Below are 24,251 nucleotides of genomic sequence, written 5' to 3' on the forward strand. Positions count from 1 at the left end.
AAGTATTTGATTGTATTCACGCCAATGAGAGGGTTCTTATTTTGATACTATACTGTCAGTTCCTCAAAGTCAGGTCCCTTGCCTTATCTAAACTTTGGTCTAAGATGGTGTTCTGCAACTAGTAGGTAAAGAATACATATTAGTATCTATGCATGTGTGCACACATACATGTGTATGTGTGTGTATATATATATATATATATATAAAACATAACACAATAAGCATATAATTTTGTATGTGCCTATATTCATGTTATGTGTCTGTACAATATGTGAAAGTATATGAAATTGTTATATTATCCTATATTATTTTAGTGCCTGTACAATACAATAAATTATTATATTGTATTATATTAGTTTAGTTTATATATGCTTCTTCTAACTAGCTCTTTATTCTTAAAGATTTGGAAGATGAGGCAATGGTTCTTGTGGCCCCTTCAGTGGTAAGGACTTCTCTTTGTCCTGTTTAAATAGCTGCTCTGAAGTACTCCTTTCCTCTATCTGCTATATTGACTAGAAGCCAATCATTGAACTAGTATGTTGGACAAAAGCTAGTTTACAAGCATTTTAAAATTGTTTTATGAATTTCTGGATTTTTAAAAAGGCACTATGCAGGTTCCTACTCCTGTCTAGCTGAACTTTAGCCAGGGAAGTTTCTCCTTTTTCTCCTAATTACATACCTTAGGACTATATCTACCCATCACAGATGTTCATATGGTTAAGAATCTTGTCAATGAACACTTTTCCTTCCCTTATCCCCAAATTGGCTATCTCATAAAAGAAAAGGGGAAAAGCTGGTTGGTTTATCTGATAGCTGTTATTAACTACTCTTCTATATATGTTATGCACAGAATAAATTTTGTTTTTACATAAAATAGATATTTTGAGTAAATAAACCTTTATCAGAAATTTTATAAGAAGGTTCCAGGGTATGCTCTGCTTGAAAAATACAGCCTAATTGCCAATACTGTTACACCTTCATGTGGAATTTAGGAATGATGGAAGCTTGATATGTTGTAGGTAGGCTTCTGAACCTGCAATTTGGAACACCTGAGTTCAAATCCTGCTTCATTATATATTTCCCATTTATGGGACTTGACAAATCACTTAATCTCCAAACTTTTGTTTCCTCATCTGTAAAAAGAGGCATAATAATAGCATCTATTGCACAGCATGGTTGTGAAGATCAAGATAAGAATATCAACATATATATAAAGTCCTGTATCAATGCTAGCATACTCTTACTATTAAGATGAATAATAATGATGAATGTCTGTAATATTCCTAAATACCTACTGTCAAATTCCAAAATATCTTCTGAATCATCAAGGAAAATTGTTGTGATTTTTCACATAGTTTAAACTAAATATTTTTTTTAGGTTGTAATTCTTTATATAATGCATCTAAATCCATTAACTAGGCATACTCCTCAAAACCAGAGGGTCACTTCCATAATATAGTGAAGCATTGCTGTAGGACATTTTTTATTTTTTTTGGTAAAATGAGTGATGTAGGAACAATTACAGGCAACATACCCCTGAAGGCAAATCAAAGATAAAATCCTGTGAGTCTTTGAAGCAACATAATGTGCAGGGAACAAATGTGAGAAAGTTTCCTGGGGGCGGAGGGTTTTAAGCCATCTCCTGAAGGGAGTAATGAACATAAATTAATAGGGATTAGAGGTGTGTATTTTAATTATTCATTAGCATATTCAAATTGCTAGATTCCTTGATTGCCATAGCTAATATTAAAATAGTCTCAGTCTTTAAAGGAACATGTAATTGTGTTTATTTTGAAAACAAAAGTGATTGTTATAGACAAAGAGGAACTATCAGTTTGCTTTATCAAACTCCCTTGTGAAATATGAACTGTGGAATATAATCTTTGCATAGGATGCTTTTGTAGAAAAATATGAAAGACTGTAAAGTTACCCATGTATATATCCTGTAAATAAAAGGCTATTAAATTTAAAAAAAAAAAGAAAAAAAAAGAAAAATATGAAAGAGAAAGCAAAATTGCCTTTATGAGAGTTAAAATTTTTCCTGATTTGTCTTCTTGTCCAGCTCAGTGTGGATACTTGCCAAGTCTAAACTTATAGCCTCAGAACCATCCCTACCCTAATATATTTCCTGCTGCATATAGGTATAGACCAGACACAGCCTTCTATTGTTAAAGTATTCACACTATTCCTTATGTTTCCCCACCCATATTATTATCTGTGTTCCTTACTCATTTTATCCTGCCCTTGGGACTCTTATTTACTGTCTGCTTTGCAGCTCTGTCTACCTTTCTTGGTTTGAACTTTTCTCTGATACAAACTTTTCTCTGATATAAAATAATCCCAAGCACCACAATGTGGAATATTATTGTTGATTTCTTACCCTGTAATTCTGCCTCACTCATAGAAGTCCAGAATCTTTTCCCATGTACAATCATTTCCTATACTTGGCTCTTTCTTTTCGTTTTTTATGTTACCTTTTATTTCCCAGTCCTTTCTTCCCTTAACATTTCCAGCAGTTAGAAAAGTACTTGACACATAGTAGGAGCCTAATAAATTCTGACTGACTGGTTTTCCTTTTACTTTTTCACCTGTCCCTTGTTTACAGGAGACACTTTTCCTTATGTGTGGTTGGAATTTAAACCCATATGAAAAGTGCTATTCTCTTGTCCCTGTCAGTTAAGTGTGGAAACAAGTAATTAAAACAACAACAAACAAATCACAATCACCAACTTGACAATGTTTTCAAGTTTTCACTACATTGATATCACATTGTTCTAAACCATTGATATTTCCTCAGGTATTTTTTCTCCTCCAGCCACAAAAATCTGTAACTTAATCTCAGTTGCATTTCTCCTTTGTACTTTTGTTCTTTCATCCTCCCCCATAGTAGTTTGCCATAATAGTTTGTTATTGTCAGATTGCTGCTGACTGCCTTTGTAAATGGTTTTTGCTGGTTGTCTTTTAGTATTAGTTATTTCTTGTAATGTCTGGGATAGCTTTCTGGAGGTCCTCCAGAAGGCCCTTGGTCTCACCAGGAGGATGAGCAAGAATAGAGTCCAACGTCTTTATTGTCTCCTCCACAATATGTGTCTGCGTCTGAGCCAGTCTCAGTCTGACCCAATCTTCTCCAGCAGTTTGACAGTCTGACAGTCAACCAGTCTCAGTCTGAGTCTGACTTTGTCCCCAGTTCTCTCAGCCCTTAAATACCCTCTTACAATTACATCATTACAGTATACTGAGTATAAGCCAATCTAGAGTGATTATATCATCATGTCAAACTAGAATAATTATATCATGATATCATACTAGACACATGTAAACTAGATAACCATTATCTCATCAGTTTCACTGAGTTAACACCTTGTTTCAAGTATACTTACTTCTCCAGAGCTTAGGCCTTCTACAATTTCTATGATTTATGCTCATCAAATAATGTTTGCGGTTGAAGATCCATTACTTGTTTCCAGTCACAATCTACCTTCTTCCTATTCTATCTAATAATATTTACTACTATTCAAATATAAAATCTGGCCATGACTGTTATTTCTTTAATATGATAATGCAATCAATCATAGAACTAATCAGACTGGGAAATCTTCATGTTGTTATCCCATTTTAGTTTCCAAAAGATTTGTACTATCTAGAATTCTAGTGATTCTAGTTTGGAGCTATTTTCTTGCAAAAGGCTTAAAAGGCATATATATGTTAGACAATATTTACCTTTTTTTTAAGTCTCCCAATGGCATTACTTATAGTTGTGGGTTGTGAAAATGATAATTATCTCTACTTTTAGGTTGTTTTTGCTTGTTTGGTGGGGGAAAAGAGAAAATAGAAGGTTAATTTGCACCTTATTTAGGTAATGATCATTATCAGTAATCACTTAGCATAAAATAACAAACTATTTGGCATTTTAAAAAGTGTTGGAGATATGATGAAATTAATCTCACATAAGGGAAATAATTGGACAAATTGAAATTGTTACTTTTTGCTGCTCCCTCTCATGATGCCATTGACATCATTTAATACATAAATGTTTATTGGGTTTGAATCTCATATGGGTCTTTTTATTATCTATGTTGTCTTGGGTAAGAGTCCACCTGGGTTTAAATGTCCTCTTCTATAAAATGAGGGAATTAACCTACTTAACCACTAAGGTCCCTTCCAACTCTAAAGTCAATGTTTCTAAGTTTCAGTCAAAAATGAGATGTTGATTTTTTCCTTTGGAGAGTAGTGGTTAGAAGGGATTATTTGCCCAGTTTTGTTTCTGTTTTAATTTGAATGCACAAATGTCAAGGCATTTTTCAAAAATTATTTCTTTTCATCTTTCCAGACAATTGTCAGAGGAAACAAGCCCTGCAAAGAAACTTCGATCAACGGCTTGCTAGAAGAATTTGACAATATCTCTGTGACTCGTTCCAATTCCCTAAGGAAAGAAAGTCCTCCTACTCCCCATCAGGGCACCTCCAACCATGTCCAGGGACATTCAGAAGAAAATGGTTTCGTTACATTCTCGCGGTACTCCAGTGAATCTGATACCACTGACTACATAACGGAGAAGTACAGGGAAAAGGGTATCTATGGAGAGGATCTGGATCGGTATTATAAAAGCAGCCATAGAACCAAGCAAAATGGACATTCAGTGAAAATAAAATCTAGCGACGCTTATTATTCTGACATGCAGACTTTGAAATCAGATATGTCCAGATTTCCTGCAGATTATCACACCCACATGGAGATGCTAAGTAAACCAAGTGAATATGGTGGCTACAAGTGGGACTATCAACGGGTGTCCGCAGCGTCCCCTCTAGATTACCGAGATCCCTTTCAATTAACTCCCTCTAGGACTGCAGGGACCAGTGAATGCTCAAAAGAAAGTCTGGTGTACAGTGAAAGTGAATGGAGGCCAAGCATGGATGATTATGATAAGAGACCCAAGTCTTCATATATCAATCAGACCAGCCCTCAGCCAGCCATGCGGCAGCGGTCCAGATCAGGCTCAGGGCTCCAGGAACCCACCATGCCGTATGGGGCAAGTGCATTTAAGTCACACACGCAAGGACACTCGTACAGCTCGTATACCTACCCTCGCCTCTCAGAAACCACCTCGTGCATGCCAAAGGTAAAGTGGGCAGTCGTCAGTCTCTTTGCTCTCCTTCCCCAGGCTTCTGTGCCCAATTTGTGCTCAAAGTGTCTGTCAAGATGAACAATAGTTAATTAAGTTTAAATTAGAAATATGGTAACAATAGCCTTTTTTCCCCTTAGTAACTATAACAACAGCAACAACAATAATAAAACAATGATAGAGGGGGTAGTTTCTAGCACTTAGACTTTTAAATAAAAAACTTTATTGAATTTTCATTTTATCACACAATTGTAATGGTTTAACAACCACTATAAGTGATACACACCCTTGATCCTGTATGCTTTTCACTGCCCCTTGACATTACATAAAGGATTCTATAGCTTTGCAAGTTTGGTGTAGATATCTACAAACCTAAGACTTCATTTTATAAAGGTGGAGAGGTTGAGAAGGACAATTATAGAATCATTCTTTGTTATATTTAGAGGACACATTTCTCTCTTCCTTTTTCTACCTAAATAAAATTTCTTAAATGAAGAGATATTACAGATAACATTATACCATCCCAGGCCACCTGAAGGCTGAAGCTATGGCAGCAACCTTCTGTTAATTTTTTAAGATGTATAGCCTTCAGATCACAGACTCCTCTCATTTAAAATAAATGCTGCATTTCTAATTTAAGAACAATGAAGTCTAGAAGCTGAGAGCTACATGTTTTATGTGAGATTTCTGTGGGAGGGAAGGAGAAAGGAAGGCGTGTCTACTGTTAAAATGTTTGTTTTATTAAAAAATTAGACATTCAGAAAGACACAAACTAATGCATGTGTTTAGAATTCTAATCCAAAGGAAAACAACAAAACCCCACCAAACTACTAATAGGACAGAATTTTCTACTTTAAGGATTGAGGTCAGGGCAATTTGTTTGGCTTTGCTTCACTGAAAATACTAGGAGTGGGTGGTTCTCCAACTGGCAAAGAGGTGAATAATAAGTTGATTTTGACTTTTCCAAATCTCTAGCAACTTAAATGAGCAAAAGTGGCATTAAAAAAGTTTTCATTTTTAAATGTCTTAATTTGTCTTGTTATGTGATGCAACTAGCCTGGTTGAATTCCACAACAATGCATGCATCTCATAAGCTGCTGGAATATTTGAAAACCCAATGGATAAAAAAGCTGTATTCCATGCTCCCCAAGATGCAGCCATACCTGTCCTAGCATAATGTTTAACTATTTGTTTCACTAAATTATTTGTACACCACCAACTCCTCTATATTACTTAATTTCAGCATTCATTCGCAATCCAGAATTGCTTCTTCTCTTCTTAAATTTATTATATCTCCTTTTGGGCACTGTGGTTTACAACTTTGGTGTCATCATCTATTCATCCCATTCCTTCACCCCTCATATTCAATCAGTTGCCAACTCTCATCAATTCTAATTCCTCAACTAACTCACATCTATGTTTTTCTCTCAACTCCCAAAACCACACCCCTCACCTCACCTGGACTTTTGCAGTAACTTCCTGACTCCCTTCCTCTGGTCTCCCTTCTCTCGAACTGGTCTCTTCCTCAATGCCAGGCTGATATTCCTAAAACAAAGCTCCTGTCCCTGTTGCTTTCCTACTCAAAAAAGTGAATTACTCTTGCAAATAGTCTCAAATACTTTGCTATTTAAAACCTCTTTTACAATTTGGCTTCAGATTCTTTTACTAAGTTTATTGCATTATTCTCCTATATTTCACCCAAACTGGCTCACTTGCTGTTTCTTCTATAGAACCTTCCATCTTCTACCTCCATGCCTTTCCTTAAGCTGTACCTTATGCATAGGATATACTCCTTCCCTCCCTCTACCTCTTAAATTCTATAATTTCTTTCAAAGTTCAACTCAAGTACTAAATCTTACAGGAAGCTAATATTAAATCCCTTAGTTTTTAGTATTCTCCATAGTAATTATTTTATCATATGTTTTATTATTTGTTATGTTATAATTTTATGCGATTTATTTTATATATATTTGATATTTAACTTTCTCTGTACATGTAGGATCATGTTATTTTCCCTTGATAGAATATTAACTCTTCAACAGCAGGGACTGGTTCATTTTTGTGTCTATATCCCAGAGACTAGTACAGAATCTGGCACATAGTAGATGCTAAATAAATCTTTGTTGAAAATTAGCTAGAATTATAACCAACATTAAAATTTGTTTAAAATGGACATTTCCAGAAGGGACTTCTTAATGATCTGAAGTATCTATGTAACTATTACCATGGAAGGTCAGATTCCATAATGAGGTGCGGGAAAGCACCTTTCAGTCATAATTTTCTCAAAATCTCTTCCTGAATATCCAATTTAACATTCTCTTTGCCTGTAATATGGAAAGGCTAAATAAAGTACAAACATTTTTCCCAATCCTAAGAGAACCATAGCTAGAAATTGTTATGATGGAAACTGAATTGATGGTTTGTCAGTTGACAGCCCATAGGTTAGTCCACTGGTGATGACACACTTAGAAAAGGGGCAATCTATCACAAGAGTCCTTCCTGAGCCACCATACACTCACCAATGGTCTCCCACCTCAGGATAAGGTAGAGAGACGTAGCTGTGAGGCAAAGGCCAGAGTAGAGGGGCACCTAAGGAAAATATGGATTATTAAACAATATTAAAGATTACCAGAATACATCACCACCATCTTATTCCTCATTATTTCCTATATGCAAGTGGAAATCACCACTAAACTATCTTCTCTTTTAACTTTCACCCATAGGTTTAGTTATTTAGAACACCAAGTAGTTCTATGAGTGCTATAAACAATATTTTAAAAATTCTGTCTAGAATTGATTAGCCAGACAGTAAGAGAGACATGGTGTTTCACACATACCCCTCCTGACTAAGTTCCCCAATCTAATCTCCTTTTACCATCCTTATCCTTGAAGGGAAATCATTTGAAAGAGCCTTGCACAACTTTAATACACTGATAATAGTGATGACTCATGGTTCAATGCAGCAGTCACAATTCCCAGACTCATCAGCAATCCCAAAACCCCAACAGTATTTTCCTATCTACAGACAATCTCAAGAGACTCTTGCTTTCATAGATATATTACTATGTGATGGTTTATTCAAATAAGAATCCTTTTCTGCATCTAATGTGCCGTATGTAACTTGAGACTTACATGAACATTATAAATAAAAACAAGGAAAAGCATTTAGCATTTTAAGGTGTCCCTAGCTTTTGCATGTTCCTTTAAATTTTAGTTCACTATGGCCCATAAAAATATCTGAATAGATTATTCAGCTCTGTTATCTACAGCAGTCTCTTCTGATATACTTTAGAGATTTTATTTGCATATCAATTGACACATCTTCCTCTAAATGTCATTGTTCTTTTTAAACAAAATTTACTTTCTGCTGTTATTTGTATGTTCCCTCCCCCATCATCTGTATAAAAAATGATATGAATTCAAAGTACCACGATCTCTACCCCTGTAATGAAAGGCTTTCCATATTAAAATGGTCACAGACATGTTTAGATTATCTTCTGAGCTGGTGAACCAACTCACTAAAGCAAGCAAAGCACATCCTAGTTTAGCCTGGTGCCCTGATGGATTTCATTTCAGATCTTCTCATGCTCTGTTGACTTGCTCTCAAATAGAGTCCAGATTTTGTAAGTGTGAAGCAGTCCCTTTGGGACATAATTGGAGATAGCAATACAAAAGGAAAAAAAAAACGCTCTAAACACACCCTTTTCTTAACCCAGCAATTACTCCTCCATTCACTCATTTCTTCATTCATCTCATACCCTACATATTTTTTGCATGTTTGAATTTGTCATTTATTTTATGACATAGGAAAGCAAAAAAAAATTTTGCCTTTTAACCTATTCTGTTATGTGTTCTATTATGAATTGTAATATGTTCTATTATATGTAATCTATAAATAAGATAGTTACATCAATATATTTACTGCATACATGAAATTTTAAAAGTAGAGCTTACTTCTATTGTTCCCTGGTAATAAATCATGGAGACATATTAATTCTTTGATTCCACAATCAGAAACTCCATTTTGGCAGGAATAATGCATAATGACCTAACCTATTGAATTTAAATGTAATCCCAAAGTATGCAAAGTCCTTTTATCACCTGGCCATCCAAGTTTTTGAGACTGGTCAACACTGTACAGCAGTGAATGGAGTAATGATGCAAAATCAGGGCATTCAGGCATGGAAATGAATATAAGTAGTTTTGAGAAAACTAACAGTAACCACTGGACTCTGATCTATGCTCCTAGTACCTAATTTTCTGACAATGAATTTGGGCCTAAGGAAGAACCATCAGCCATTATACAAACTGAGACTACAAGCAGAGATGGAACAGAGCTTGTTCTATCAGACTGAACACGTACAATCCAGGCAGCAAGCACAGAAAATGGCATACAGTGACAATTTTTCCAGAGAATGGCCATAGTTCCATAGCTACAAACTCAAGGACACCATGTGGAAAACACTGATGGTCATATGTCAAGCCTTTTAATCTACACTCACATAAGGAAGACATTATTGTCAGGCATTATTTTAGTAGTAATATGCATTGCATAGAGTAGATAAAAACCTTACATCTCCTTCAATTAAAATTTATTCATTTCCCCAAAGTACCAGAAGTTTAACTCTCACTCTTGAGAAGCGAGGCTAGTATTTTCCCTTGTTATTCTCAAACTATATTATTTTCATTTGCAAAGACTGGATTTCTCAATACTGCACATTTTTCTTTTGTGTGATGTAGTGATGGTTTGATAACTACCAAAGAGCCCATGGCAGAGGTCATTGCAAACTCTGATCTGAGGTTTGATTTAGATTTGATGTATTGTATATGGCTACCATTACAGCTTTCCTTTTCTTTGTTTGCGATAAATATTAATGCTATTATTACCTGATCCAAGAGGAATCTCTTCACCTCATTCAAGAATTGGAAAGATATTACCCTTTTTTTGTAGTATCTCTGTAAATGAAATGAAGTGCAGTTTGCCCTTTGCCCATTATTCTAGAAAGCCAAGAGCTTCAGTTCTTTCCCTTGAGAGTACATATTCTTCCCTGAACCCCTCCTTGACAGCAGAGTTTTGCCACAAACTCCTTGTCACTGTGCAAAAGCCCATGGTGACAAATTGATGCTGCGGCAGTTTTTTCCTCCTATTTCATTCTTGCCTGTTCCTCCTGCTTCCCCCCCTTTTTGCAGCTTTAGCATAAAATGGTCAAATGATGTTCCACTGCAGAATTCAATTTCACAGTTCAGTTAGGTCCTTGATTACACTGCCAAATTCAGATTAATGTGCATTTAACTAACGTGGATCAGGGGACTCCTGGCCGACAGCCAGGCGTAATAGTAGCAATTGATGGCTGTGTAGAGTTTTATGCCCTGTCCACCCCAGCGCACCAATGGTGAAATTGATTGATTAAATGAATTCATTGCTATAATTATTTGTAATTGTGATACATCATGAGCCTGTGTGTAACCCTCTCCTTAGAGATGTTGCAGGCATTGTCGGGGAGTATTTCTGTTGTGTTGTTAACCAGGGATTATTCATTTCCATCTCATGTGGAGGTTTTTGTGTGCACCTCATTCTTAGTTGATGAAAGGATTTTAATAGAGACATGAAGAAGCAAGCAAGCCTCTTGCTTCCTAACACTAAGAATTCATTTATTTGGAATTCAAGAATGATGCTGGAAAAGCTAAAAGGGAATCATTAACTGGAAATAGGTATATACTGTTAACTGTTTATAACAGGAAATGAAATCATGCTTGCACATACTGTCTGTTTTTTTCTAACCTCCCATGGAGATCATTTCTTCCCAGATTGTATCAAGTCTTAGATGGAAAAATAGCTTTTATGCTATTGAAATTGAGTTCTTTTTTCAGTCCAGGTCAGTTTTCTCGATCCGTTCTTAGGAGCTATTTCATTGAGAGTCCTGATATTCTATGCCCTGTGACTAAGTGCTTACATAAGAACATTTCAAAGCTAGCAACATTTCCCCCTCTTAATAAATTAAACATGAAATAATGGATATATGAAAAATATTTATAACACAAAAATATTTTAAGATGAATAAAGGCTTAACTTCTCCCATTTCCCCCCAGTGTCCTAACTTTTTTTTTGTTCATTTATTTCAAACCTCTAGAGTTGTATTTTGTGGCTCTCTTTTTGAATTGCAACCATCTAAATACCATATCACTAAATGCATTCAGGAAACACCAGTCCTATGGAATGACCTGAAAATTTATAAATTATTTTAGTCTTCCCTATTAACTTTGATTCAAGAAAGTCGCCTTAAAAATAGATTACCCAAAATTTAAAATTTTCTTTCTAAGAAGCTACATAAGGTTACTAGAAGAATTTGTGTAAGGAGGAAGGAGAATTCTGTTTCCTGATCTGTAAAGTGAAGAGATTAAAGTAAATAATCTTTAAAGTTTCTTCAGCTTAAAATTTATGGAAAGGGACAGTGGCATAGTAGACACAGAATTTCAGTTCTGCCTCCAATACTTAATAGCTTTGTGACCTAAGAACAAGTGACTTAATGTCTCTGATTCAGTTTCAGTTTCCTCAACTGAAGAAATATAATTTAAATGATTTGCAATTTTGTGTAACTTTACATATGCTTCCTAACTGGGGGATAGGGATTGAGATGAGGGAGAAAAATTTGGAATTCAAAGTTTTTAAAAAACAAATGTTTAAAATGGTTTTAAATATAACTGGGGAAAATAAAAATATTTGCAAACTTTAAGGCATCATATTTTTTGTTGTTGTTGAGTTGTTTCAGTCATGTCTGGCTCTTCAGATTTTCTTAGCAGATACTGGAATATTTTGTCATTTCCCCCTCCAGCTCATTTTATAGAAGATAAAACTAAGGCAAACAGGGTAAAGTGCTTGTTCAGGGTCACACAGCTAATAAGCATCTGAGGTTAGATTTAAATTCAAGAGAATTAATCTACCTGTTTCCAAGCCCAATGGGTAAATTTACAAGATATGTATTTAGTAGTATGTAGATACATGCTTTAATAGGCTGTGCCTTAGTACCTAGCAGTTAGACAGGATGGGGAAGGCTTCTTGAAGAAGGCAATATTTGTGCTTAATTTTGAAAGCAAGTCTAGAATTCTAAGAGACAGAGGCAGGGATTTGCTGATAAATATACACAGAACATACTTTGATTTAATCTGCATTATTAACTCTTTCTTAAGTTTAGACAATCAACAAAATAATAAACCAAGCCCTGATTTGTAGCATTTGTAGCTTTCTAGTGTATAAATCTTCACAGTGAAAACTTAACAATCATTTCTCACAAACCAGTTGGTACTTGCCCAAAAATAGCTTTGGATGCAACTGAAATGGAGAGCAGGGAGATGGGAAAATGTGTCATGTGTAAGACACAGTAGGAAGGAAATCCAAGATCCAGTGTCAGACTTAAAAATTTATGAGTACTGATGTATCAATGTGAGAGGACTAGAAACTATATTCCCCCAAGTGTTTCCAGAGAATATACATTTTAGCAATTCTGCCATAAGATTAACTAATAAAATTAGGTGTCACAGTCAATCCTCAGGAGGACTCCTCAACATATATAAAAATCTGACTTCAGACACTTAATAGGTGTGTTATCCTGGGCAGATTACTGAACATTGTTTGCCTCAATTTCTTGTTTTGTAAATCACTTCAGCATTTTTGCCAAGAAAATCCCAAATGGAGTCACAAATGGGCACACTAAATAACAAAAATAAACCTCTTAACTACCAGTTGTATGTTCATCACCTTGCATTACTTCAGCATTGACTGAATCCTCTCTCACATTGATTGCATTGTATGTGAAAGGTGAAGAAGATGGAAATGTCATCCTGTGTGGATTCTTTGATGATCACTGAAATTAGTATTCCAAAGGAGCCATTTACCACATTAATCACATTTATAGTTTTCCTCCCCAGTGTGAATACTGTGATAATGACTGAGACATGCTCTCCAATGTCCAGTGCATTTATAGGGTCTCTCCCTGATGTGAGTCATTCTGTCAATTAAATTGAATCCTCTCCCATACTGTTCACATTTGTAGATTTCTCCTTAGTAGATTCTCAATAAGCATTGACTTTTATTCTCTAAATGAATCCTTTCCCATCATGATCAAATTTACATGTTTTCTCTCTCACATGCATTCTCCAAGGAACATTGAGATGAGCTGTTGGAGTGGACTTCTTTGCCATATCCATCACCTCTATAGAAGATTTTTCTCCTCTGTGGAGATTCAGAGCAACAGGAAAGAGTCTTGCAATGGTCAAGTCAGGTGGTCCTACCATTAGGTGGGAATAACAGAGGAGATGGATATGAGATTTTATAAATTAATGGAATTGAAAAGTCTTGATTATTTATTACACATGAAAGCTATTGAAGATGGAAATGACAGAGATACCCCAGTCTAGTAGAGAAGACAACAATTAAATTGTCTTAACTAATTAATAGTTTAATAATTAATTTATATTATATTATATTTATATATTATGATATATATTAATCACATATAATATAATATTAATAATAAAAATAAAATAATTAATATAATTAAGCCAAGTTGGAGAAAGCTTCCATTAAAAGATGATATTTTAGTTGGGAGTTACATAGGAAGTCAGGGCGGTCAGGAGGGAGCATCGAGTCAAGTAGTTGGAGTGAAAGAAGGGATAGCATTTCAAGCAGAAAAATGTTTGTCTTTCTTCCAACCAAAGAAAATGTCCACAGCCAACAGATGGAATATCTTTGTTATAGAATATTCATGAGACCAATGTCACTAGGTAGAAGACTCTACATCTATGTCAGGGAGATTGGTATAAGGAGATTGGAAAGGTGAAAGGGAGTTAGACTTTGAAGAGCTGTATATGCTAAATAAAGCTTAACTTTAGACATGTTTTTGGATAAGAATGGGACACCCAGCTGGAGATACAGACCTAGGGCTCAGAACAAAGGTTAGGGATATTCATTGAGATAAGTAAATTATGTAATGGTGCCTTAGCCATGGGAATAGGGTTGGCAATGAAGAGAGTAACAGAAGATGGTGAAAGTGGGAATCTTTCAGAGCATAGTATTTTTCACCTGTTATTTGCTTGGTTGGTTTTTTTTTTCTTTCTTGTATTTTTTTTCCCTTTTGACCTGAATTTTACTTGTGTAGCATGATAAATATAGAAATACATTTAGAAGAACTGCACATGTTTAACCTATTTTAGATTATTTGCTATCTGAGGAGAGGGAGGGAAGAAGGGAGGGAGAAAATTTTGATACACAAGGTTTTGCAAAAGTGAATGTGCATGCATTTAGAAAATTAAGGGGCAACTAGGTGGTGCAGTGGGTAGAGTACTAGCTCTGAAGTCAGAAGGACCTGAGTTCAAATTTGATCACAGGCATTTAACACTTCCTGGCTATGTGACCCTGGCCAAGTTACTTAACCCCAATTGCCTCAGCAAAAAAAAAGAAAGAAAAATAAAATACTATTTAAAAAAGAGCAGGGAGAATTCTGGGAAGATGGCAGAGTAGGTTGGTAATTTCAAGTTCTCTATTTCCTCTATTTCCTCCACAAATACAACAGATTTGTGCCTCAAAGTGAACATAGACTGGTGAAAAACAGAAGATTTGGGGCACAGAGGTCCTCCAGGTACAATCAGAGATCTGAACAAAGACTCCAGGCCAAGGATTAATCTATATGAAGTGCAAAGACCTTCCAGCTAACTCACCAAAAACACCAAGTGGGGAGTCCCAGAGCTAGCTGGATTGGGCTGGAGGCTCAGCAGGAACTGCAGAAACGTTCATCCCTGGAACAGTTTGAGGAGTCCAAGATCTCAGTCTGGGAAGACTGAAGGAACCTTGGCTGATTAGGAACTGCTAATGGGGCTGAGCAAAGATGGAATGTTTGTCCCATTTATATGTTCTGTTACAATTACATCATTACTGTTTACTGAGTATAAACCAACCATTATATCATTAGGGCAATCATACTGAACTAGAGAACTCACATGCTACACTAGATAACCATTGTATTATCAATTCCACTGAGTTAACACCTTGTTTAAAGCAATCATACTGAGCCTCAAGTATGTTTCTCCAAGTTTCTGCCCTTTACAATTTTTAAAACTGAAAGCTCCCCACAACAATGAAATCATTGATCTGGGTAAAAGAAAAAAATCTCTTTTGTATATTTGTTTTGTCAATTATTCAACCAACAAAAATTTATTATACTATTTGCTAGGCACGGTGCCTTAGCATTGAAGGTACAAAGAGAAGGAAAAATACAAAAACAATATCTGCCTTCAAGGAACTTACATAATAGTGGAGAGATAACATACAAACATAAAAATATCTATCTATCTATATTTAGATCTATATCTATCTATCTATATCTATCTATCTGTCCTCCATCTATCTATCTATCTATCTATCCATATATATATATGTGTGTGTGTGTATATATATATATATATATATATATATATATATAATAACACAGAATAGAAAGAGAATAATTGTAGAGGGGAAAGATTGGGAGGGGAATTAGGAAAGGACTCTTCAGAAAGTTATATCTGAGTTTGCCAAGGGGCAAAGAGGAGGAGAAAGCACTATGCTAAATGTTGGGGGTATAAAAATAAAACCTCCATTTAAGGGAAGTAACCGAGGAGAAATTTCAGAAATGGCTTAACCCCCTTCTAGCTACACTCATTTTGGACTTCCTTGACTTTTTCCTCACTTGCCCCACCTTAACCACCATCCCTTGCCCCACCCTCCCTTATTGGTTTCTTTCTGTATGTTGTCTTCTCCCCTTAGATTGTGAGCTCTTTCAGGGCAGACATTGGCTTTATCTCTATATATATACCCCCAGCATTTAGCATAGTGCTTGGCTAGTATCTATTTATGCAATTTTTTGATTACTGATTATAGTTCTTTTGAAAGGAGCTTAGAAGTAAAATATAAATTAAACATCTCTTTTTCATCTCTATTCTGTTTTTCCAAATACTGTTCTAATTCCCTCCATTTTTCCTCCTTTTCCTACAAATGTAGTAAGCAAAACTCTTATTTCCATCTTCTGAATGTCTTTAAAATTCAAGTTGGTCAATACTAAATGATGATCAACTCTGATGGACGTGGCGCCCACTTCAACAATGAGATGAATCAAATCAGTTCCAATAGAGCAGTAATGAACTGAACCAGCTACACTCAGGGAAAGAACTCTGGGAGATGACTATGAACCACTATATAGAATTCCCAATCCCTCTATTTTAGTTCGCCTGCATGTTTGATTTCCTTCACAGGCTAATTGTACACTATTTCAAAATCCAACTCTTTTTATATGGCAAAATAACTGTTTGGACATGTATACACATATTGTATTTAACTAATATTTTAACATGTTTTGGTCAACCTGCCATCTAGGGGAAGGGGTGGGGGGAAGGAGGAAAAAGTTGGAACAAAAGGATTTGCAACTGTCAATGCTGAAAAAATTACCTATGATATATTTGTAAATAAAAAGCTATAATGAAATTTTAAAAAAGAAATGCTTTAGCTGCATCCCATGATTTTTGATATTATCAACTACAAAATAGGAGCAATAATAACATCTGCTTTTCAAGGTTACTGTGAGAAACAGATTAAATAATATTTGTAAAGATCTTTGAATATAGTAAGCATTATATAAGTGCTTTGTTTTTTATTATTATTATTATTATACATATTGAGTTTGAGATGCCAGTTTGATATGTTCATTAGTTAATTTGTGATGATAAAAGTTAAAATTATCAAGAATAAATGAAAATTATAATGAAAAAAAATTCAAGTTGGTTAGTAAGTTTCTATAAATTTTTATTGGGCTCTTTTCCCCCCGTATCAAAATTATTTATCTTTTTGTTTTCCAAACTTCATTCTTAAGAGTTTCCCATCCCTCCTGTCTTTCTCTGAGTGCTCTGAAATCTGATCTTTCAAAAATCTAGGACACATTGGATTTGCCCAGCTTTCTTCTCCTTTATCATAGATTCTAAGATGAAGTGGCTACTTCTTCACAAGATTCTCCTCACATGACATCACCAAACAATTCTTCTTTATTGGTGCAAAATCATATATAGAATAACAGCCTTTTTACTTCCTCTGTCTTTTGTAGTTTGAATTTATCATTAAAGCAATGAAGAAATTGTTAATTGTTCTGTTTTGGTGAGAGATCTATATCTTCTCTCTGTCCAAGTGGTTTATAGAATATTCCAATGACAAAATCACGTCTGTTTCTCACTCCAGTTAACTTTCCCAAATGCTTTTCAACTGGGCTTCTTAAGTTTCTCACTCTTTAAAGATATCTTTAATGCTTTCACTTCATAATATACAGGGATATTTGTCCTCTCTTTCCCCATTTATTTGTCACATTTGTCATTCTTTAAAGACATCTTTCCTGCTATCACTTCATAATATACAGGGGGATATTTGTTGCCTCTTTCCCCCTTTATCTGTCATGTATACTCATCCAAAAATACATTTGTGCCTTGGGTTTTATTCTAACAAGTTTCAGTTATTCTTACGACATCAAATTTGCTTTTTTTTTTATTACTCCAGTTCATCTTGATTATTACCCATATTTTGTTCATTTGTGTCTAGACCTTATTAGTGGCTCTTGGCTTAGATTATTTCCTATGAACTTCTAAGGGTCTCAGTTTCCTTTTTATATCATAATTATTCTCTAAGATTCTAATTCCTTTCCACCAGTAGTTTATCTCCTCACTAATTATTAAACAAACAGTTCACACTTGGAACACCAGCAGTTAAATGACTGATTTAAATGTTTTGCACTCGTGTTCTTAGTATCTTCTGACATTTTCCACCACTGAACTGCAAAAGTAGAAGTAGAAGAGGCCGTTTACCGTGGCCAAAGAACTTAGCATCTAGTGGGCAGCCTTCTGGTGAGAAGTCTGGGGACTTATTTAGTCAAGCTGCAGACACAGTCTGTGGCCAGATCTGCCCTCACAGCTATCCTGTAGCTTTACACGTCCGGGTGGGGGTGGAGATATGTCAACATATCCTTCAAGAATCCATTATGAGACATAACAGTTCTTAATAGCTTTAAATATTTAGCATTAAATCTCAATAACCAATTTGATATTAATAACAAGTGGCATTTATTAAGTATACACTATGTGCAAATCATGCCCAATTCATACAAAGTAAACAAATGTTATATCATGTTCCTTATGTTATGTAAAAAGAAGAATGTGATATCCATGAGGGTAGGGCTTATTTTGTTTTGATATTTGTATTTCCAGCACCTAGTACACTGTGTATACACAGGAATAATTTTGATGAGAAGTCAAAAAAACCCAAAAAGTTGTTGAGAGAAAAAAATAAGGATTTACAGGAACTCTAACCAACTTAGTTTTTTAAAAAGATATGCATAGGAAATGGAAATAAGAGGGGGGTGATTATTATCGTGAGCATCTATGTCGTGTTTTAGAGTTTGCAAAGCACTTTATAATTTATTATCTCCTTTGATCCTTACAACAATCCTATAAGGTAGGTATTATTATTATCCTATTTTACAGATAAGGAAATTGAGGCAGAGAACCAGGAGTACAAAAGCTAGTAAATATTTGAACTCAGGTCTTTCTGATTAGCAATCTCATGCTTTATCTCCTGTGACACAGGAAAATGGAGAAAAGGTAATAAGACAAAATTGAGGGAAAATACAGGAAAGATAATAAGACCATTGTTCAGATAATAACAGAAGAGAAACAAGGCAAAAATGTTTAATTCTCTGTCAAAATTATATGTGTGAAGTATGTAATTTTACTGATAGAAGGAACTTCTGATGAAGAAACTCTACCAATACAGATTTCTAACTTGTGTAATATAAAATTTTAAAGCAGAGAAGACTACAATCTGTGAACTTTTAAATTTTTTCCCATACAATCATCTTCCTTTGTAATCCTACATATTTTATCTTTTCATTTAAAATCATTTTGAGAGGGGAACCATAGGCTTGACCAGAATACAAAAGACATCCATGAAAACAATAAATTAGTAACAATAGATTAGTAAAAGGCTGAATGACTTCACCAAGATCATATAGCCAATTTGTGTGAGAGACAGAAATTGAATCTAGATGATTCTGACAAGGAGGCCTGCTTATGTACCATGCTACATTATTTCTTGCTTTATGCATAGTAAGTAGAAAATAAATGTTTTATTATAATTGAATGCAATTGTGAGCAAAACTTCCCTTGACTGCAATTCAATTCTATGCATTCTATATTTATCTCTATGAAGAGAGACTATTATGAGTAACATATGTATCTTCCCAGTTTAATTATAAGGATTATTTTTGGGGAAAGTAAACATTTAACTGTTATAAGTCACTTAAACTTTAATAAGTTTATTGGATTTTCTAAGAATCACATAATGAGAGCCAGAAAAAATTAAGAATAAGACAGATACTTTTTAATATGGGATAGGGCAGATAGAAATGTGAAGCACAGGGTCTCATTCAGACTGGAAAGCCTACACACAACATAAGAGTAGAGGTGTCTGTACAAGAAGGGGGTAATCTGAAGATTTTGGGTAAATCTGAATATAGCCCACCAAAGAATATCTCTAAAAGAAGTCAGGCAACAGAAGTCAAACTCTACAGCCAACCTTGTGGGAAAGGTATGTGGAAAACTACTTGTAGAATATGATTTCTAGCATACTGAGGACAGTTTTCTCTATAGTCATCACCTCTTCCCAATACTTTCAATTCCTCTAGCCTAAAATATAAATATCAAAGGAAAGGTAATATTTAATGAAATTTATATTAAGGTATAAATGACTAATAATATAAGGCATAATAATAAGGTGTTAAATAACTAATCCTAAGATTAGATTTTGATAGGATGAAAGGAAGACAACATAAAGTCACTGGACATGTATATGAGTGGAAAAAGACTAAAATTTCAGACTTGGGTATACCAAAGACAGACTTCTCTTACTTTACTTTTTTGTCTAGTTTAGTCCCAGAATAATGAGGTGCTGTACACATTCATCATTCAACATCAATGTTACAAACTAACTTGTTAGTATTGAGATGAAGACTGCTAATGATGCTATCATTATTTGCTTCCCCAGGTGGATTATGATCGAGCACAGATGGTTGTCAGTCCAACTCTGTGTGGCTCTGACACTTACCCTCGTGGCCCAGTCAAACTACCTCAAAGCCAGAACAAAGTTAACTATTCCTCAAGTGGCTACCAGTGTCCTTCTGGGTATCACAAGGTTCACTACCACCAGCCTGGTCACCAGACCAGCTCTCCATATGTCTCCACAGCTTCCTATCCGAGTTCCCCAAGCGTCTCTTCAAATGCTTATCCCCCACCTAGTTGGGGCTCATCCTCAGACCAGCAGCCCTCCAGGGTATCCCACGAACAGTTCAGGGCTGCTCTACAGCTTGTGGTTAGCCCTGGGGACCCTCGAGAATATCTGGATAATTTTATTAAAATAGGAGAAGGATCCACTGGAATAGTTTGCATCGCCACTGAGAAGCACACAGGAAAACAAGTTGCTGTGAAGAAAATGGACCTCAGGAAACAACAGCGGCGTGAGCTGCTTTTTAATGAGGTAAAATCATGTGCCCCAAGCACTTTTCTATTATTTGATGAAAGAGCGATAGGCTCTGGAATATGTTTTCAAGAATTGGTCTACTGCTAAAAACCGGGTGATCATTCAGATGTTCTGCTTGACCAGCTTTGGAAGCTATGTTAATTGTAACTAGAACAGGGCCAGGGTGCAGGGAAGGAGGGAAAATCAATATTCTAATCTAATCTTCTTTAGACAGTGTGTGGGGAACACAAAGAATGGAAGGTAACTTCCTAATATGGGATGATGGAGTCTTAGGGAAGAAGATGAGGGACCTTGCAAATGTATTAGCAGTGGGAGCATGGGATTGGGGCTCATCCAATCATAGATTTTGAGCTAGAAGGAGACCTTCAACCATCTCAGCCCCCTTATTTCACAGAGGAGGAAGCTGAAACTTTGTCCTCTAGTCACACAGACAGTAAAGTAGAAGTGTCAAGATTCAAATTAAGACTGATTACAAATACAGTGATCTATCTACTATACCAAATCCCAGCTTTGTTTTAATGCTTGGGTGACCTTAAGTAGCTTTAAGTTTTTCTTTCTCAGTTTTCCCTTATCAACAAAATCAAAGGGCCAGAGAGGTTATGCTCTCAGGTCCCTTGTAATGCTAAACCTTATAATCCTATGAAAGAATACCCTTTACAAATGAGAAAACTGAGATTCCTTATCAGTAAAGTCACTTGTCCATTATAATGGGAAATTGTTGATGATGAGCTCCAAATGAGGAAATGGAAATGACCATGGAATTTCTAAAAGGTAGTTCTTTGACATATAAATTCCTGTCAAGTAAACTTGTCTAATGTTTAGAGGTCACTCAAAGATCCTGTTTAATTAACTTATGTTTTCCCATCAGATACAATGCCTTGACAATCAATGTATTGGTCACCTTTGTCACCCATTAGGTCTCCATCTAGATAAATGTTATTATCATTGAAAGTATTTGAAGTATTCATAGCATTCATTTGTAGCATAAAATCTGTACATTATCCAATTCCTAGAAGGTATTGATTTCTTTACTCTTTTAAAGAACTTTCTCAAAAAATTCTTGGATATTAATCAAGAATCAGAAGTTATAAAATTATGCAGTCACAAAAATAAATACATAATTCATATCTTTAAAAAATATCTGGAAACTGGTTTAATTCTACAAATCCCTCTGTGTGGCACTGATGTGTTCACTACTACCCCGAGTTTCCTTGTGGAAGAATAATTTTCACCACTTATACTGCTCAGCTGAACTGCTATTTTTATAAATAGTCGGAATATATTTTTATAAACAGTTCAAGAAGCATGACAGTATGACTTTATTTTATGAACCAATCACAAGATATTTCCTGTGTGACATTTAATTCCTTTCATCCATTGGCCCCCAAATCCCATAGTCCTTTCAAATTGATTAAAGACTTGTTTGTGTATTATAAGGATATTTTTAAAAAGAAAGTTTCTTAATACTTAGTTTACTGTGTTGATTGATAGAATAGGGTGAGGAAAATAGAGTCTCCATCTTACACATTTATAAATTTTAAAAATCTAATAATGAGTCTAATAAAAGAACTGCATTTAGAGGGGAAAAAATAGGATTTCAACTTTCATGAAAACAAACATGAAGAATTTGTGATTTTTATCAGTATGTGATTCTAGGGATTCCCATTTTTGACTTAATGGATAAGTCCCAGAGAATCTCTTGATAGAGAAAGAGTTTTTGTAACACAAGTAGTAGATGTGAGCAAAAGGATTATTTAACCCAGGTTTTCTTGGCTCCAGGTTCAAAACCACATTCATCATTCCAGGTCACCTCTTTATCAACTAACAGCCAGATCATTTCCTTTTCTTTTGAACAGGTTGTGATAATGAGAGATTACCATCATGACAATGTAGTTGACATGTACAATAGTTATCTTGTTGGTGATGAACTGTGGGTTGTCATGGAGTTCCTAGAAGGTGGGGCTTTGACCGATATAGTAACTCACACCAGGTAAGTTTATTTAGATACACCTGGGAAATTCTTTTTCATATACTTATCTTTCATTCACAAGTGGTAGTTCGATGACCAATTGTTAATGTCTTAATTTAACTCTTAAGAAATTCATAGGTGGGCACTGCATTTTGCCATCATACAACAGTCCCCATACAATATATAGATAGTAAATCCCCACTGAAATATTTATTGAATTGACATTGACATGCTCTTGAAAATGATAAATGTTCAATGACAAATAATATACATATAAATATTATATACTCTTTATTTTTCAATAAATTAACATTCATCATGTGATTTCTCTATGCTATGAACTGAACTTAGTGATAGGGATATCAAAATAGGCAAAAGCAGTACCTGCCCTCAAGGAGATTATGCTTTAAAAATGGAAATGACATATAAAAAAGCTATAATAAATACCAAGTAGTTGATAAATAGAGAGAAAGCTCTAGAAGCTTGGGAGCCAAGAATGGATCACTGTCTAAGGTAGCATTTAGGCCACTTTCTTTCATAAATCCAAGGAAATTCAGAGGCAGAAACGAGAAGTATTCCAAGCATGGAGGAAGTTTTATTAATATAGTGTATTAATACAGAAGTACAAGATGAGATATTTATTAAAACTATTTCAAATAAAAAATAGCAATTATAAGACCAACCACAAAATATAGTTTAGTTGCAAATAAGAAGAGTGACATACACTTTTATTTTATTTTAAAACAGCCCTGAAGGATAAAGAAGTACTTTCCATCCTATTACCTTGACCTCTTCCCCCCTTTCTAGTTTCATAAATGAAAGTAGAGCTGGGAAAGTAAACCTCAGTGAAGAGAAAATAGAGAGGTTTTGTGAAGATGGAATTATTTTGATAGATCCTGAGGAAGCACAAAAGAATGAATCATGTTGATCCTCTGTAGTTTTCCAATTTGTGACTTCCCAGCAATGAGAGGATAGTAAAATGATGGAGGATCTCGACCAATTTCCCTACAGTTTCAACTGATGGGCTATTATTGTCATGAGAGCCCTAGCACAGGGCTAGATACATACAGCAAACCCTCCTCATTCCTGAGGCAGTGTGCTCTGCAGCTTCCGAAGAATGGAGAAACCTGCAAAGCCTATACTTTTCCAGATCATAAATCTGATGGTCCAAAGGAGAATTTGTAAATGCAGCAATATGCAGAAGAAAGTTCAGATATTTCTTTCCAAAAGAAATATTTTCCTCCCTTAAAAACATATATTTCAGTTTTTAGGATTAAATCAGGGAAAGGTTCTCAATTAGCTGCTAATCTCTTTCTTCCTCCTGATGTAACAAGCAGATTTATCTTTTATTCTTCTCCTGATTTGCCTTTTCATAATAGTCCAGAGGCCTGGGACTAAGGCAAGAACACAGTAAGCAGGCAGTTGAGAAATTGTCAAGGTGATCCTGGTACATACAAAACTTTAAACCATGATTATGCAAATATAGGAAGTTTTTACCTTATGAATTTTGATAAATATTGATAAATTGATTGATTAGATCTCATTCCCATGAATTAAATTCT

The 24,251-nt window shown here is 35.1% G+C and overlaps 1 protein-coding gene across 5 annotated transcripts in view; it reads left to right on the forward strand.

Moving 5' to 3' along the window:
* Window positions 1–24,251, forward strand: part of PAK5 (p21 (RAC1) activated kinase 5) — a 430,189-nt gene that overhangs the window by 390,317 nt on the left and 15,621 nt on the right. For all 5 annotated transcript variants that reach the window (XM_031951110.1, XM_031951109.1, XM_031951111.1 and 2 more), the window contains 3 exons: window positions 4,331–5,119; window positions 20,229–20,717; window positions 22,577–22,710. In XM_031951110.1, coding sequence (XP_031806970.1) covers window positions 4,331–5,119; window positions 20,229–20,717; window positions 22,577–22,710 — 1,412 coding nt within the window. The remainder of the gene's footprint in view (window positions 1–4,330; window positions 5,120–20,228; window positions 20,718–22,576; window positions 22,711–24,251) is intronic.

Source organism: Sarcophilus harrisii, chromosome 2, assembly GCF_902635505.1.
Source record: "Sarcophilus harrisii chromosome 2, mSarHar1.11, whole genome shotgun sequence".
In the NCBI taxonomy this organism is placed as follows: Eukaryota; Metazoa; Chordata; class Mammalia; order Dasyuromorphia; family Dasyuridae; genus Sarcophilus; species Sarcophilus harrisii.